The sequence below is a fragment of the Episyrphus balteatus genome, chromosome 4, assembly GCF_945859705.1.
Source record: "Episyrphus balteatus chromosome 4, idEpiBalt1.1, whole genome shotgun sequence".
Classification (NCBI taxonomy): Eukaryota; Metazoa; Arthropoda; class Insecta; order Diptera; family Syrphidae; genus Episyrphus; species Episyrphus balteatus.
Window position 1 is genome coordinate 67560297 of NC_079137.1, and position 19283 is coordinate 67579579.

The window sequence follows — 19283 nt, forward strand, 5'->3', positions numbered from 1 at the left end:
ATTTATGTAAAAACGATTTGTGGGCTAAAAAAGGGTAAATGGAAATTGCTGTAGAATTCAGATATTCATATTCTTCTTTAGTTAAATTCAACTTCTCAAGTAGCACAAAAGTCTAAAATACACCAAAATATTTGGAATATTTTTTGCACTTTCGTGATATGCATTTTGAATATAAAAAATATACCATTTTCTCGTATATAATAAACTCCGCTGGTTAAAAAATTAAACCGATTTTGGTATATAAATAGAGCTAGTGGTATAAAAAATGAACTGGTTTTTGGTGAAAATTATTCCTTTGAAATTGAAAAATACACAATAGATCTATGGATAAAATACACCATTTAAATTATTCTGATTTATAATTTGAACCAAAGTTTATTTTTTAACCTTAAATAGTTTGATGAACTAAAATGTACACTATTTCTTATGAAATAAATGAAAATAAATTATTCTCTATCACAATAAAATTAACTAGTGATTAAAAATAAATTTGAGTGCCTAATTTAAGAACGAAACAAATTCCATCTACTGATTTTAGATACTACCCCGTCTAAAAATCGAGCGCCTCAAAAATTTCAATGAATTAATGATTTTTTTTTTTCGATTTTAAAAATCAGTTTTTCAAAAATAATAATTTTTTTGTTGTTTTTACATTTTTTTAGAAGCGTTCTCTTATTGTAATATAAACGAATCGAAAAAAGGAAGAATGCGGGATAATTAGGCCGATATAGTACTATTATAGTAAAATAATTAATCGCTGTCTTCATTATTTAAATGGCGGCCATGGAAAAATATGACGTCTCCCACTTATGCAGCCTGGTGAATTTTTTGTCCACAGGGTGTACTTCCTACACCAAAGAGAGTGCACAAAATATACCGTTTCGGTTCATTTGAGAATCGAATAATTTTATGCACCAATAATGGTGTATTATAAAAACAATTGAATATCGGCGTATTTTTTGCACGGAATCTTAAAAGAAATGTTGAAATTTTGCACAGAAAAGATGATGGTATAATTTTTGTACCATCTTTTTTGATACATACACCATTTTATTCAAATTTCTCAATTTTACACCAAAATTAATGAATTTACACCAATTTATACACCAGTGTGCTACTTGAGTTAACTTTAAAAAAAAAAATGTTCTCAAATCATTCAAAAGCATATAAAATGGGAGCAGAGATAATAAAATGTTAATTTTGTTAGGTCCGTCAAGCTGGGTACGCCACAACCGAAAATCCAAAATCTGAGTATGCAGGAATTTTTGCTTTACGTCAAGCTGGGTACGCCACAGATTTGAGGGGTAAGGGCAGGAGCAACAAATTCGAGATTGGGGTAACAAATTAGCAACAAATTAGCAACAAATTCCTGCATACTCAGATTTTGGATTTTCGGTTGTAGCGTACCCAGCTTGACGGACCTAATTTTGTTTTGACTGTAAAACGAAGTACATATGTTATTTTATTTTTATGTATGAAATTTGTTTGCAATGAATACAGAATTTCTACCTACAACAAAATTTCAAGCAAAATATTTCGTTCATTTTAAAATCAAAAAATTTGCTCTAAAGTACCTTTCTTGGAAGAAAAATAAAAATATTATCATTGTCTTGTCCTTGAGGATAAAATAAGAGTTGAACATTTTGTATGATTAAGATTCTTAAGCTACAAACCAAGTTAAGTAAATAATATTAATTTTGATAGCTATTCTTCATCACGTTCTTTTACAATTTTTACAAATTTAAATAATAAATATAACATCTGCAATTCTCGCAAACTAATTATAAACCATTAAAGATTTAACCCAATTAAAAATTATCCATAAATAAGCAAAAAAAAAAAAAAACCCGAGTACCAAATTAAATATTTACGATGCCTTATATTTTATTCTTCACGAGTTTTGCAAAACTTAAATTTCCAATTTAATTAAGTCTCATGCAGACACAGCAGTCAATAAATCCCTTTTATTTTTTCGTATCCATACTTTTTGCAAGTTTATTTAGGACAAATTCAATAAATCACAGGCAATTTAAACCAACTTGAAAGTACAAATCTCAGCACGTGCTGAAAACCATTAAATTAAGGTTCCAATAAGCTTTTTTTTTTTAATTTCCCTAAAAAATTATTTCCCCAAATATTGGCCAAAAAGAGAAAAAAAAATATTAAGAAACCTCTAAGCAACCATACTTAAAATATAATAAAGCTTTAATTATCGTCCCTAATGGCCACTTATTAAGAAACGCTAAACGTTTTTCCTTCAAAATTGTGTATAATTATTTTTAGAACTTTTTCATTGTGTTCCCTCAGCTCAGCCTCACAATAAAAATAATAAACCTACACAAGCAAGCAAAGAAGAAAAAAAAAATATTCACTATACCTACCAAAAACCAACATTCTTTTTGGAAGTCTCTCTCTAAGAAGGATTTCCTTTTCTTTTCGCTTTCGTAGAACAAGTCTTAATTTATGATCTAAAAATATTAAAACCTCACTATACTGATGGTGGTTTTCATCAAGTCTAAGTGAGTCTCTGAAAAGCGAAAAAAAAGGACGAATAAAATTTTAAAACACTGCCTGCCAAGAGTGTGTCTTAAATTTAATTATTCGAAATAAGCTATAATAAATAATGACTACGTTCTACCGCTTGACAGCAGCGGCGGTTACTTTAAGCAGACGAATGTTTACATATTTACTTTTACTCTCAGTTTTATTTATCTCCGCAGAGAGAGAAATTAAATATTTATCATGCCAAGATCAAAATAAATATATAAACAGCGCGACAGAAGGGCCCTGCGTTGTCTAGAGTAGTGTGACAAATTACAAGGACATATAAAGACTGCCGCATCCTTGCTCTTGGCAAAAACCAGAAAAAAGAACAAAAAGTTGTTGTATTTTGCTTTCATTTCGTCGCATTAAATCGAGGAAAAAAGAAAAGTAAATGCCAACCAAAAATAAGAGAAATGACAACCACAAGGACTAAACTAGAGCATATTTGCATAATTTCTCTTCACATCCTTAAACCTAATTGGGACACAAAATAATATAAATTCCATTTGTCTAGTCCACATTCAAATGTGTGTTTCATATAAGAAGGATCCAGCGAGAAATACACACAACATAACCACACACATGCATTGTGTCCTTGTTGTATATGAATTTTTGTGGCAAGGATATGGTACAGAAGAAAAATAGTACAAACTCTTATCCTTCTTTTCTTGCTTCGTTTTTTCAAGTTTAAGTGTTACAAGTTCATTTGAGTACTTTTGGGAACAAATGGGCTTGCCGCAATGCCACACACATGTAAACGACATCCGACTGAAGGAAGTGTCCTTAATTTTGAATTTCCACATATTTATCCTTTTTTTTTTGCTATTATGATGATGATGTTGATGTTTTTTTTGTATTCCTGAGCCGCACACACACATGGTGCATATAACAATTATGAAAATTGTTTCTAAAAGCTCAACTCAGCTCAAAATGAGTGCCCGCGTGCGTCTCTTCGCGTCTTGCGTCGTTCGTTCTGGATGTTTCATGGGTGACATGTCAAACCCAGGCATAATTTATATGGAAAATGTGTTTTTATTTGTTTTTTTTTGCTTGTTTTTGTTTTGTGTGTGGTGTGTCTTTTTAGGGTCAGAAAACTCGTGGGCGTTTTCAGAGAGGAAAACACCATGTGTACCTACATGAAGAAACATTTTCATAATTTGTAAAAGCATCAAAGTGCGGCAGCCGCATCATAGCATGCAGTGTTTTTTTGCTGTTTTGAATGGTTGCTTGCTTGTTTGTTTGTGTTTTTTGTTGTGTTTGTGTGTGGTAAATGTCAGTTTTACAAAATAAGAAAATGTTTACATGGGAGCATTTGGAAGGAAACGATTCAGTTGCTCTGTGTGTGGTTTTAAAAATGTCACCAAATAAAACCACTTTTGTGTATGCGGAAATATGGTAATAATTTTAACTGAAAATGTATAAAGGTCGCAGTTGCAGGTATTATATTTGTTTTTGATGTCCCCGACTGAAGTAATAAGAAAAAAACCACTGACGTGAAGGGAAAAAATGATACGTTCTTTGGTTAAGGTTGCTTGGCGGTTCTTTCAGCTTTTTAAAGGTTTTTTTTTATAAAGAAATTGAAAGAGCTTTGTTGAAAACAATTAAAGTGTTTGGTGTTTTATTGCGAAAGCTCGTCAAGGTATTAATTAAAAGACGTTACTAAATTAGAAGATTTTCAGCTTCGTATGAAATGGGAATTGCCGTCGTCGTTGAACTACCAGGCCAGGAGTAGAAGGAAATTGTGGAACAATGACAAAAGTCTCAGATACGGACAAAATAAGGACTATAGATTTGGGATCAAAACAGAGGCTTGCGAATCAAGTGCGACATAAAAAAAAAGTCCTCTCTAAGCTCTTTTCATAACTGCAAATCAAAAGATTCGTGGAGGTCTGGTTTCTGAGATATTTACAACCAAACATATTTTTTCTTTCTTTTTCTTATATTTAGAAGCTGATATCTTTTGACCAAAGTCTCAAAATTGGTTTTAAATTAAAAATATGAGTTCATTATTAACAAGCCTATGCATTCAGGTAAAAAAATTACAAATATATATTTTTTTGTATTTTCGAAAAAAATCCCTTGCAAAAAAAAAATTTAGGTACTTTAAAAATTTTCTCCAAATTTATTGAGTGAGACATCAAAACAAAGTTCTCTTTAAGCTCTATTCACAACTGCAAACCAAAAGATTCTTGAAGGTCTGGTTTCTGAGATAAGTATTTCTAACCAAAAATATTATTTCTTTCTTTTTTTCATATTCAAAAGCCGATATCTTTTCACTAAATTCTCAAAATTAGTTTTGAATAAAAGATATGAGTTCATAATTTACAGGCCTATATACATTCAGGTTGAAAAAGTGGTTGTCTGAAAAGTCGGTTTACGGACGATAATTTTACGTGATAACGTCATAAGAAAACAAGAAAACCACTTCCATCACCCAAAAATCCATTTTTTTTTTAAATAACCTATAATAAATTTTATACTACCTGAAAGCCTATTATTTCAGCTCAAAATATTTATATCGATCATGTATTTAGTCTTTACTACATCTACAAAAAAAGCTACAATTTTTTGAAATCAATCAGTTTTTATCAAAAAAAAGCAAAAAAAATCAATCTTTTTATCTTCTTAAATCGATTATTTTCTATAAAACCTATAATAAATTTTATATCATGTGAAAGCTTATTATTTCACCTTTTATTTGACACTTCAATCATATTTCTACAATGCTTACAAAAAAAGTATGAATTTTTTTAAAGCCAACCTGTCGAAATTTCAAACTGAGATTACGGTCCTGGTCATGGGTAACAGATTTTCATAGGTGTTTTGAGGTATTTCTGAAGTTTTTTTTAATTTGACATTGTGTAGCTTGTAGTAAGTGCACCGTTATGTGTGATGAATCAAATGAAAAATAATATTATCAGCATGCTTGATAAAGATAAAACAAATTTGTATGTGCTCTGGATTAAAAGAAAGAACGTGTTGAAAAATAGAACTATATTTTACAGTTATCTCAAAATTGTAAATCAAAATTGAATGAAATTTTGAACAAATAAAGTCCTGCCTATTATTTTTTTATCATCAACAGTATAAATTTCATTCATTTATCTGTTGAAGAAAAAAAGATAAAAAACGGTTAAAAACGGTCAAAAAGTTAGGACAAAAAAACTTGTTTTCCCGTTATTCGGTCAAAAATCATTTTAAAATACCAATTTCTTTAGCCAGTGCATAGGCACGGTTATAAGCTGCATTTATGTTCTATAAATTTGAATTTTTTGAGCGCTACGAAAAATTGCTAAAAATAAAAACCCACTTAAAAATACCAGTATAAAAGTAGGTGTCTTACAATAATTCATATTTTAAAACGTAGAGATTTTAAGTTTATTTTTAGAATTTTTTTAATGCCATTATCAGCCTTGAATAAATTTAACTATCGATTAAAAACTTTCTACATCACGTCCAAAAGTCATTGTCTTATTTGTTAAAAAGCATGGGGTTTGGTTATATCCTCCTCCTCAACCATTAATATTCCCCAATCATTATTATTATTTTACACTTGACAAAATTTTTCCAATTTCAATTTCATTTTTTTAATTTTTAGGAAAATCCCGGATTAATTGTGCCTTGGATAATTGGTTTTATAACATTTATGGCATTAGAAGCTGTAGCTATGGTTTATTCCAATGTCCTGCGGGATCATGTAAATAAAGTAAGTAAATAAAAAAATAGAATTATAAACAAACAAACAAAAAATATTTATTTTCCTCCACAAAAGAATAAGTAAGGAAGAAAAAGTGACAAACAAAAAATATTGAGAATCAACAATAAATAATAATCTTGACAAGAAATAATAATTCAGAATTCATGCAGTCGAAAAATAAAAGATAAATATCTCTATTTTTTTTTTTTTTATTTCCTTTATCCTGTTATTGATTTTGAGGATATTTGCAAAATTGAACAAAATAATTCTTTTAAAGAAGAAATGATTTTTCCATTCAATGAAGTAAATCCTACAGAGCTAAAGAGAGAGGAGACAATTTTTTGTTCAGTTTTTTTGTATTTTTTTGTATGCGCCTCTGGTGGTCTGTTATATTTTTTCTTTATCATCAACAAGGACCTCTCTTGGTAGTTTGTGTTTTTTTTTTTATTTGTTATTTTTTTGTTCATAATCAAAAGAAATTCAAATGTTATGCTAAACAAAACACTGAAACAAGCCAACACATAAAAAAAAAATATTGTAAATAATTCATGAACCATAAAGAATACTTTGTTGTGGGTTTTGAGGTTTTTTATAAGGCCGATGAGTCCTGAGAGGCACTTAAAATTTACTATATAAAAAAAAGTGTTGAGGGTCAGCGATATTTTGCTTGTTTTTGGTTTCAAAAGGAGTCAAGTTGTTCTTCATGTAATTGGATGCAGTTTAAGTGTCTTCTTTACATAGTTTTTGGTTTTATTATGCTCGTAATATTTCTTTTCAAAATAACGTTTAATGTTAACCCTTTTATCGAAGGATCCCTTTGTTTTAAAAACACTTTTTAGTTTACTATTCAAGAGTTCTTGTGAATTTATTAAAATATAAATTCATACTCTTTAGAAATGCAGTGCTAAATGCAGTAGGGATACTTTTCTTATATTTCACTAAGCCTTTTTAGAAAGTATTTTTGAATACAAATTTATTCTTATTTAGGAATTTTTTAACTTGAACTTTTACATTTAATTAAATTAACAAATATTTCTTTTCTTTTCAGCAATTTGACACAATGTGCAAAGCAGAAGTGACCTTTTTTATAGCACGAGCGTTTATCAATGTGAGTTAAAGGATTGGTTTTAATTTTCACAACTCATTCAACAATACATTTTATCAAAACACTCATCATCAAAAAAGTGTTTCTAAATTAAGAACACTAACAGAGTATTCCATGGTGCAGACAAATTGATTATTTACTGCCAGGTAGAATTCATTCAGTCAGTTTTCATAAAAAAAAAAAACAACAAAACATTTTCGAATATTTCGGACTAAAAACTAATGAGAGCATTAACTTTGAAAACAAAATTAGTACATTCCATAAACTTTTGAAGAAAAATAGTTCGAAATTATTTTCATATTTTTTTCAAATTTTTAGTGTGGAAATAAGCTTTTCGACGTTGAATTTTCTACATTTTCTAAGACCGTAAGGTAAACTTAATTTTGGGTTGGAGTCGGAATGCTGTATGGGTCATAATACTGTTTTCAAAATACTGTTAGCCAAAAACATACTGTATTTCAAAATTGTGTATGTAGAAAATACCGTATGGCTAAACTGCTGTAATCAAAAAATTCTGTATTCCAAAATTCTGGTTTACAAAACACTGCATTTAAAAATTCTGTATATTAAAATGCTGCAAAAAGGCTGCAAAATCGTTTTGATAATGTAACTTTGGTACTTTTTTACATTATCAAAACGATGTTGCTGCCTTTTAGCAGTATTTTAATATACAGAACTTTAAAAAGAAATTTTTTTCAAGAACTTAGAATCATATCAAGGGGTACGGTAGTGCCCAGCCAAGTTCTCTAGCAACTTTGGCACTACACCCTTATTTACAGGAAACAACTCAGGCCATTTTCGACCCCCCTCTAACTTCCACACCAAAGATGCTAGAAATTTCAAAATCGCTACATTCGCAAAATTTCAGCCTCCTACGATGAGTAGTTTCTGAGATATAGGGCTTTAAAAATCGCAAAAACCGTAACTGACTCACTGACTCACTGATTCACTGACTCACTGACAGATCATCAAAATTATGGAGAACTTCCCGATATCGTAGAAACTTGAAATTTTACACGGTGATAGGACTTGTGGGGTATACAAAGGAAAAAATCGAAAACTTGAGATTTTCAATTCAGGGGGTGTGGCATCCGCCCATTTCCGCTGAATTTTCATAAAATGTTATAGAGCACTTCTGATTATCGTAGAACCTTGAAATTTGGTAGAATGTCGATAGATAAATGTCGATAGATAAATGTGGATAGATAAATGTGGATAGATAAATGTGGATAGATAAATGTCGATAGATAAATGTGGATCGATAAATGTGGATCGATAAATGTGGATCGATAAATGTGGATAGATAAATGTGGATCGATAACTGTGGATGGATAAATGTCGATAGATAAATGTCGATAGATAAATGTGGATCGATAACTGTGGATAGATAAATGTCGATAGATAAATGTGGATAGATAAATGTCGATAGATAAATGTCGATAGATAAATGTCGATAGATAAATCACAACAAAAACATTACTGTTATAAAAAGAGCCAAGTTCTCCTATGTTGAAATTATGCTAGCACAAAAAGTACTGAAATGTAAAAGTGTACCAAGTTCTAAAGCTTGGCTTTAAATTTGTATAAATAAAATTTTGGTTGTTCCCTTTGCAATTTTACTGTAAATTACCGATTTTTAAAGCTATTTAAAAATTGCCAAGTAAACAATCAAAATTTTATTTATACAAATTTAAAGCAAAGCTTTAGAACTTGGTACACTTTTACATTTCAGTACTTTTTGTGCTAGCATAATTTCAACATAGGAGAACTAGATAAAAGTCGATACATAAATGTGGATAGATAAATGTGGATAGATATATGTGGATCGATAAATGTCGATAGATAAATGTCGATAGATAAATGTCGATAGATAAATGTCGATAGATAAATGTGGATAGATAAATGTCGATAGATAAATGTCGATAGATAAATGTCGATAGATAAATGTGGATAGATAAATGTCGATAGATAAATGTGGATCGATAAATGTGGATCGATAAATGTGGATCGATAAATGTCGATAGATAAATGTGGATAGATAAATGTCGATAGATAAATGTCGATAGATAAATCACAACAAAAACATTACTGTTATAAAAAGAGCCAAGTTCTCCTATGTTGAAATTATGCTAGCACAAAAAGTACTGAAATGTAAAAGTGTACCAAGTTCTAAAGCTTGGCTTTAAATTTGTATAAATAAAATTTTGGTTGTTCCCTTTGCAATTTTACTGTAAATTACCGATTTTTAAAGCTATTTAAAAATTGCCAAGTAAACAACCAAAATTTTATTTATACAAATTTAAAGCAAAGCTTTAGAACTTGGTACACTTTTACATTTCAGTACTTTTTGTGCTAGCATAATTTCAACATAGGAGAACTTGGCTCTTTTTTTAACAGTAATGTTTTTGTTGTGATCTATTTTACTCCGACTACTCGACAACAGTTGGATAAATATTTTTACAAAAATTATTTTCATTTTTTGTCCTCGTTTTTTTTTATCCATTCAATAAACAATATACTTCCATTAATCACTTAGTCCATCAAACTGTATCATTTTTCAATAATTCCACTAATATAAATATATAGGCAGTTTGTTAACATTTTCGACATTTTTCGAAAATACAGTATTTTTTCAATATACAGAATTTTGATATATAGAATTTTGTAATACAGCATTATAACATACAGTATTTTGCTCGTACAGTACAGGATTTTTTTTGCAGTGTTTTGAAATACAGCATTTTAATCATACCATACAGAATTTTGAAATACAGTAATAGGTACGACCCGCTTAATTTTATCAAAATTAGCGGTTTTTGACAAAATTGCAAAATCTCGAAAACACGTTGTATCGGAGATATGCATTAAAAAGAAGTATATATTGAAAAATCCATTTTTTTAATAAGTGTTTTTTCTACATTTTAGTAGCCACTCAATTTCATTTTAATCGTAAAAAAATTAGTAGATACTAAGTTTCAGAAAAAATAGGCTAAAAATAAATAAAAAAAATATTATTTTTTTAATTTTTAAATAAACAACTTTACTACTTTAAGCAATTTTTACCAGAAGAGCAAGTATGTTTGACTCAGTCGTGCATTATGAAATGAAACAAAAAGCAATAATCTACTTTAATAAACCATTGGAAATATGTTTAGATTTCCTTAAACTTGCTTTTAATTTAATGTATGTACAAAAAATTGCAAAAAAAATTATAATTAAAGAATTTCAACCGGATGTTAAATAATTCAGATCCAATTATTTTTCCAAGTCGGTGGATCGATAATTAAAAACAAAAATATTTTTGTTGTTCATTCAAAACTTTCAATTTAAAATATTTTATATTTTTGTATTCGTATATTAAGAAACGAAAATTATGTTCTTAAATATAGACATTCTCAAAAATCACAAAAAAATTCCATTTTTTTTTGTAACACTAACATTTTTTAAAGATGTGTTAAGTTTCGAAACTTGATTTCCGGAGGTATGTATTATCATTGAAACAAAGTCGTCATTATACAAATAATCCAATAAGTTTCAGTTTTTGTAACATATCATAATCATTCAATTTTTAAATGTTTAAACTTATATGGTCACTGTGGCGTATGTGTAATTTTTTTTTAATTTTTTTCTTTTGCTCGAAAAAATGAAACCAATTACTTTTTGGTAGCCATTTTTCAACAATATATTATATTTAAATTTATTTATTTTTGAAGCAGTCAACAGAAGAGTGGCATTTATCATAATATTACATCCATAGTAGCTTAAAGTACTTCTGTCAAGCTTATTCAGTTTGGGACAAAAGTTAAATCACCTTGTTGTTTTTGAACATTTAAAATTAAGAGACCGATTGCAAGTACTTGGTTTTTAGTAAAATGTTTTTGTTTTCAATATTAATTTTTGCTAAAATCATTAAATCTAAGCTTTTGATTTTTCGAGCCAGATTTTCTTCTTTTTATGACTGATTAAGATTATGATGTATCTGAATTGATCAGTGCCTTAATCTATAAACAGTTTGTCTACATTTAAGGCTATTCGTCGATTCCCAATGAAATATCGAACAATAAACTCAAATAAACATAAGTCCTTAAATGATAGAAAATGATTAAAGAAAAAATCCCCACGAACTTGATCTTTAAAAACACCTTCAAACTTTTACCTTTCTTTTGTTGAGAAAAGTTTTTTCTTCAAGTCTTTGATTTATATTCCCATCATCTCACCTGTTCTTGTTTCTTTATCTAGCAAAAAGGAGAAATCTATACCACTAGCAAATTTACTTAGAATTCAAACAGATCCCTTTGACTTAGAGACATCGGGCCTCTAGGATGTATCCCATCAATTTGACCTACGTGCCAGCATAGTTAAATAAAATATCCGTTCTATTTTCTTTTTGTTTTGTTTGCTTTACGATGGTATTCGTTATCCACAGGTGACGGGTGTTCCGGAAGCAGATAAAGTGCTCTTCCAACTCCCAGGACATTGTGTGAGGATTCCTTTTTTTCTCTCAAAGAGGAGTGAAAGTTCACACTTTTCTTCTATTTTCTTTTTTTGCTTCTTCTATGCAGTCGACAGACCATCAAACCCTCCGGTCATGAATGCAGAAACAAAGGAGGATGAAAAAAATTCTTCGAGTTAATTAAAGTTATCCTTTAACTGAGCACAAAAAAACTTTGACATTACACTATTTTAAATGTTTTTCTCCATTTGATCCCAGAGGATAAAACTAAGGAGATTTTCAATTAAAACTGAAAAATTACTAAAAAAAAAAGAACAACGATGAAAAAGTATCCTTGTTTTAAATTTTATTGATCACCAATTTTTACCCAATTTAGTTAATAAATCAAGTTCTTCAATATTTGCACGTCTTTCAATTTCTCTTATGAAAACTCCATGAACGCAACGAACCAATAAAAGTGTACCAACGGGCATCAAATGTTTACAGCAACTTCTAAAATCCAATTTATTTTTAACGAACAGAGTTTCACCAATCCAAAGGATTAAATGCACAAAAATAGTCACCGAATAAATTGCTAACCAAGTTGAGATTGCTGATGGAGTTACCTGAAAAAAAAACACAAAAAAAAAAAAACAACTAGAGAGAAACATTTTGGCTTTTTTTGAAAAATGGAATTTGAATGTGTGTGTGTGTGTGTGTGTGTGTGCATAGGCTAATCCTTGATTAAGCTTTGAAAGGGTTTCGTTTTTTTTTTTGCATTTCAAATTCAATTAGGAAAAATCAGTTTTTGCTGGATTTCCTTTTTTTAGTAGTTTTGTTTTTGGTACACATCAGCTTTTGTCGATAAATCCATTGTTGTTAAAATAAATAAAATAAAAAGTTTTGTTGATGTTTCAGAAAATGTTTCAAATTTATTTATCTTTTGTGCAAATAGCTAGTTCTTATTTGTTTTTTCAAAAAATGCAAATTCAGTGTTGTAACCAAAATTGTTTAATTTGCATTTGATTTTGTGTTGATTAAAAACTATATCAATATTGAAACACGCAAACCGAATGCATTGACTTTTCAAATAAATCTATTAAAACAAACAGGAAACGGTTATAAAGGGAAAAAAATTGAATAATTGTTTCTGTGAACCAAATGATTTTCTGATGACCTTTTTTAAAACTCAAATGCTTCGAAATAGGTTTTTAAGTGCGCTGTTTTCGTCATGAATTTTATTTACTATTGAATTTTTTGGACATACAAATTAGTGTTGCCTCATTAGTTGCATCATTATTTTGTTGACACAAAATTTTGTTCAGCTTCATGCTTTGATGTTACATTTCTAAGAACTGTATATTTTTATATTTTCATGGTACATACGATATTTCTTGTTTTTGCTTCTCTCTGGCATAGTTCTGGCATCCAAGAATTTATAAATATTTCTTACTCCATTTCTATCAACTGTCATAGAGATTCTAATTGGTCTCTGTTAGGATTTGTGTTAGAAGTTATAAGTCTGTTCAAAGAGCTGGACAATATTCTGAGAATTATTGACAGGAATCAATCAAGTGAAAGTTGATTTTTCGTTCAAAAAAGGATAAAAAGATTTTGTTCAAATTATAATTCTTAGAAGCTTCCATAAGTTTTCAGAAAAAATATCCAATTTTGTAGGTTAGTTTAAAAAAAAAAAGTTATTTTTTTGTTAATAATCAAAATCAACTGTCTATTACAGTCTCACATGGCAATAGTTTTTCATCAGAAAGCTGTCCAAAAATCGATTTTTCAAAAGAGTTAGTGGGAGCTGGTATTAACATGGATCATATGAATTGAATTGAAAGCAATAATAGGTATACCTACTTCCCGAACATTAGTTTCCTAAATATGATTCAGTAAAAATATTTTGAGGTATTTCATGATAAAGCGTAATTGTAATTGTGATTAAAAACAAAAAGATAAAGCTAACAAAAAAATTATGCAATTTAAAAGCCAAGTATTTCTTCTTAAGAATAAACACATTTTTAAATTTTTACAATGCGCAAAAAGTATAAAAATAATTTATTGAAAACAATCATTTTCATCAAAAAAAGCAAAAAAAACATAAATTTTTATCTTCTCACGTCATTAATTCCATTTTTTCCCTAGCAACCTATACATTTTATACCATCTGAAAGCTTATTGCCTTAGCTCAAAATATATATATGTATATCGATCAGGTCTATGAGACATCTAAAAAAAGAGCTAGAATTTTTTTAACTCGATCAAATTTCATTAAAAAAAGCAAAAAAACATTTATTTTAATGTTCTCACGCTATGGAATCAATTTTTTTGTTTGACAACCTATAAACAATTTTATACCATGTGAAAGCTTATCACCTTTCATATGACGTATCAATCTCATTTCAAAAATGCCTACAAGAGAAGTTAGAATTTTTTAAAGTCAACCATGTCGAATTTCCAGACTGAGATTACGGTACTTCCCACACTGGTGGCTGTTCGGGGGGCAACAGATCTCCATTGGTGTTTTGATGTTTTTCGCAAGTTTCTTGATTTAACATTGTGTAGCTTATAGTTTGTCTACCGTTATGTGTGATATACCAAATGAAAGGTAATTGTATCAGGATGCTCATTAAATTTTAATAAAATTTCTATCTGCTCTTGGTCGAAAGTTATAACCTGTTAAATTCTAAAATTTTATTTTACCGTTATCTCAAAATTGTGTTTACAAAAATAATTGAAATCGCACACATTTAGTCGTAGTCATGGTCTATCATTACTTCATATATTTTATTCCTTTATCTATTAAAGAAAAAAAGATAAAAATAAAAAACCATGAAAATCCGTTAAAAACGGTCAAAAAACGTGTGTTTTTAAAAAAACTTTTTTCTTCCGTTATTCAGTCAAAACTCACTAAACGTTTCCAATTTGCACATGTATGCATAAGGCCAAAACCTACATATCCTATAATTTGATTTTTTGAACGCTCCAAAAATAAACTAAAAATCAAAAACTACCCAAAAATTCATACATATTTTGAAACGCAGAGTGTTGGAAAAAAATTTGTATTAGCACCTAATTTTTTTTCCCTAATCTTTCACCTGGCACCTTTCCTACCAAAAATCATCATTTTGTCATAAAAAAAAAAAAATCAACTCTCTACAACTTCGCGTTTAGATTTTATCTAAAATTTCATCTTTACGTTTTACCCCTGTTTACCCTATTAAATGACGGAATTTTTAAAAATCCTTCATTTGGATTAAGCTTTAGGTTATTATCTTTTAAATAAGCTAAAGAAGATTTTTGTATCTCTAATAGTTTATTTTTAATTTTTAATTGAAATTTTTCGCCGCACTGTGAAAGTGCGAGAGTGGAACGGGAGAAAATGGCGTCACTTTTTTGTGGTGGCTGCCATGGTTCATCGATTTATGTATAAGACGTTATCACGTCGAAAATCTTTTTTTTAACTTTTTTTTCATACTTATGAAAACATTTGTAAAGTAGATAAAAGTCGTAATTTAAAAAAAAAAAAATAATATTAATATTAACTGTAAATTTATTTTAACTAGTCACATCCACCAAGTCTTAAAGTTTATTTGTTATTGGGTTAAGCTATGCTTATATTTTTTTATCTATCATACACTTAATACACTTTCTATCACCCTATTTTAATATGGGAACTAATTTCTTACCTCACTGACATTACCAAAAACATTATTTATTAACATTTTTTGCGGCTTAGAAAAGGTATACAACAGCATCTAATTGATGAGCCCCACTGTTGTACCTGGGCGAAACGCAATTGGAAAAAAGGTCACAAAAGTACTTTAAAATTGATATTAATTCATATAGTCCAATAAACATAATAAATAAGTTATGGCTTTCATTCATTATTTAGTATTCTTCTTATTATTATCTGTTAACGTTTCCACTGTCAGAATGAGTGTCATCACCAATGTCACCGTGACTGTCTTTGTGTTTTTTGTTTGAATTTTTTTGCTGTCAACCACACCACATAACTCTTTTGTAATAGACTCTGAAATCATTTTTCCATCAGAAAGTCCATGCGTTGCCTACTTACTTTGACGAATAATTTTAGCTTTTAGTTTTCGACCTTGAACGTCAATGGAAATTCAATCCAAAATCAAAAAAAAATTAATTTTTCAGTTTTCGGTAATTCAAGCTTAAACAATAAGTATAGGTTCTAAAAAAAAAAAATTGTAACATCCTAATAGCGCCTAAAATTGTATTTATAGGTAAGCTTAGCAGTTGCCGAGATTCAACTTTGTAAGAATTGTCGAGTTTGACTAAATTTTCTGTAGTAAAATTGATCCATCCAGTTAAGATTTTGTCTTACAAATGGTGAATTGATCAAATGTATGTACATAAATTAAATAATTTAAAAAAAAAATAATTTTCATTACTTTTTTTACTTTGTTCATTATACCTAATAAAAAAGTCGGATTTCTTAAGAAAATAAATTTTATCTCGGTTATTAATGGAATATTCTCAACAATGTTATACCATTTTGAAAAAAAAATTGAACACACCAACTTTTAAGGTAACTTGCCGAAACATCGTAGTGCATTTTTTTCACACTACGGTTCATTGAATTAGAGTCATGTAAAACATTTTTGCACCTACCCTATCTCCACCTACCACCTACCCTATCTACCGTTTTCGTTTCGACGTTAACTTTTGGGAAACCCTGTATAAGATGTTTGCGTAGTGATCGAAAAAAATTTTACTTTAAATTACCTATGTAAATAATTTTTAAGAAATTAAATTCATCAAATACACCAGAAACGGATCCCTCATCTGAAGAGCCTACAAAACCGCTAGATACAAACTTTTAAGTAATATACAATTTTTTTTGCACAAACTTTTTTATCAATTTTCATGAGATATCCACTTTTTTTAACTTTCAATTTTTATTTTTTCGAACGGGTTTACTCCGTCATTTCACAATCCAAAATCTCGAAAGACAGAATATCGAAGTCAAAATCTGGAATTACAAAATCTCGAAAACCAAAATAGCAAATGTGTTCTATCTAGGATTATTGTAAAAATCTCGAAATACAAAATCTCTAAAAGCAATTAAATTTTGAAATTTTAGCTTATGGTATTTAATAAGTAAAATAAATGTGAATCTCTTTTTTAGAGCTCAGACTTTAAGTTCAACTTATTCCATTCCGTTGGTATAATATGATACAGTTTTTTATTAAAAGATGAACGCGCCTACGCTCTACTGTGACCTAGATCACGACTATGAAGGGCCCAAACCATAGAATCCGTCGCATCTGTTATGTGACCGGATTCAACTGACAGATCGATAAAACAAAATTTTCGAGATTTTATTTTACGGTTTTGAGATTATGTAAATCGAGATTTTTGTACGTTCGAGATTTTGACATTCTAGATTTTTCCATTCGTGATTTTTACTGTATTTTTGAAATTTTGTGCATTCGGGTTTTTTGATGTTCTAGAAAAAGACATGATTCCTTTTCGAACTTGTAATAGAGAAAACTATAGCCAAATATCTAAATATTTGACACTTATTCAAAATCGTAAATGAAATCAACTCACTGTGCTAATTCCAATAAAAAGTCCCATCCAAGCTTTAACCATCAATGCCGCTGAAATAAGTCTTGCATTTCTTTGTACCACTGGAGAAATCATTTGCAATTGTTCATCCTTATCATCAGTTTTCATCAAATTCCATGATCCATAATAAACTGCTAGTAATTCTTTTCCACTATAATACTATTTCACAAAAAAAAATATTTTATCAAATTCAAAACAAAAACCCAACAACAACTTACAATTCCACCCAAACTTAAAATCAAACTCAACCAAAATATCAATGCAAACCACTCGGGACGACACAGCGACAAATTTTCAGGAAAATTTACTAATTGCTTAAGAGTTTGCCATCGTTTCCAAGGACAAAATTGCCAAATTGAATATCCATCGCAATTATTGTTATTATTTGCGAAACAATATGAATTCGAATTGGCACCGCAAAATTTTTCTTCGAAATGTTCAATTTTGTACATTTTTATTTTGTCAGAATTAAAAAAAAAAAAACAACATTTAGAATGAAAACGACACTAAGTGCTCAGCAAGGATAATTCATTTGAAAAAATCCAACATCCAAACACAGTGAATTCATGAAAACATTATAAAAATACAGGAGCCATAAGCTAAGCACATGGGATTTGAATTATAGCCTTGAAGCCATCTCAGGTTTTTCAGTTGCAAAAAAAAAAAAAAAACCCAAAAGGGAACCACAATTCTTCGTTTTGCATAATTAACCCCGACAGGGATGGTTAACGATAAATGGATCCATCTAAAGCCAGGTTAACGGAGCAAAGTAGCGTCTGTCAAAAGCTCTCTTTGTCAAGGATAATTTGATTATTCAAAATGACAGCTTTTTCTCACCTTTTTTTTGAATTTTATATTTTTTTTTGTAGGTTTGGGTTCAACTCTGTCAATGTCAGTGCTTTGGCAAACAACGAAATTCACCTTGAAAATTAAAAAGCTAATGGGGATAAGAAAAAAAAATGTCACATTGGGAGATTGGGGATATTTAATTGCATATCCCTCAAGGACCTATGCAGAACAATTAGGTTATTCTTTTAAGCAGAAGAAGGTTCGAGCTTAAAAAAAGATTTCCAGAGAATTGAGAATAAAGAAAGTTCTTTCATTATTCTTTGTTGGTCTCGAGTGTTCCGAATGGGATGAGTTTTTTTTTTTTTGTTTTGTTATTTTCTTTTTTTCGTCCTTGGAGAAGGAAATTTTTACAAGTTGGTCATGTAATATGGCCTCTAATCGTTGTTAAAAAGTTTCTTCTTCGTGTTCATTGTGTGTTTTTGTATAACTTGTTTAAGTGCCTATTTGTGAGATCTTTGATGGGCACGTTTTTTTTTTGGAAAATTATGAAGTTCTGCCTTAACTTATAACACATGTAAGCTTTCTGGCTTACCATCATCAAGCATCAGTTGTTGTTAATTATGAAAGTTTTTCAACTGAAGCAAGTGGTTTTTTGTTCTTGTGGAGATTAAAAGTCCTTAATTTTTGGTTGGGAAGATGCTTGAAATAAAATATGCCCACAAAAAAGAGTTACAAAATCATAAAATTTGTTGGTGTTTGCTTTAAGACACATTTTTGATAGGGATTTTGAGACCTTTTCTTTTATATGACTGGATTTAATGGTGAAGAATATTATATTCAAGACATTGTTATTAGGAATCTCATTATCTTTATGAAGATGTAACATGTCTAAGTCCTTTTTCTAAATATTAAAAAAAGATAAATGGCATCTGCTGATGCTTGCTACATGAAATGTTTAAAACATGAATTTTTATTTATTGTTAAGGTTGGGTGGATGATGGTTCATTCATACATGTGTCATAAATTTTAAGCACTAGGGAGCTGTTTTGAATAAATTTTGAAGCTTTTCTTGAAATGTGTTCTCGTTTTTGTTTGATTTTATATTGCGAAAT

The 19283-nt window shown here is 29.3% G+C and overlaps 2 protein-coding genes across 2 annotated transcripts in view; one reads left to right on the forward strand and one right to left on the reverse strand.

The window, feature by feature from the left end:
- Positions 1-19283, forward strand: part of LOC129918216 (uncharacterized) — a 79364-nt gene that overhangs the window by 50285 nt on the left and 9796 nt on the right. Inside the window, exons 5-6 of the mRNA XM_055998618.1 lie at positions 6143-6250; positions 7290-7349. Of these exons, the coding sequence (XP_055854593.1) occupies positions 6143-6250; positions 7290-7349 (168 nt within the window). The remainder of the gene's footprint in view (positions 1-6142; positions 6251-7289; positions 7350-19283) is intronic.
- On the reverse strand, positions 12129-17864 carry LOC129918217 (uncharacterized). Its single transcript, XM_055998619.1, has 3 exons — positions 17601-17864; positions 17365-17541; positions 12129-12404 (listed from the first exon to the last, which is right to left on the reverse strand). Exons 1-3 carry the CDS (start codon positions 17832-17834, stop codon positions 12153-12155), a joined length of 663 nt encoding a protein of 220 aa, XP_055854594.1. The 5' UTR covers positions 17835-17864; the 3' UTR covers positions 12129-12152.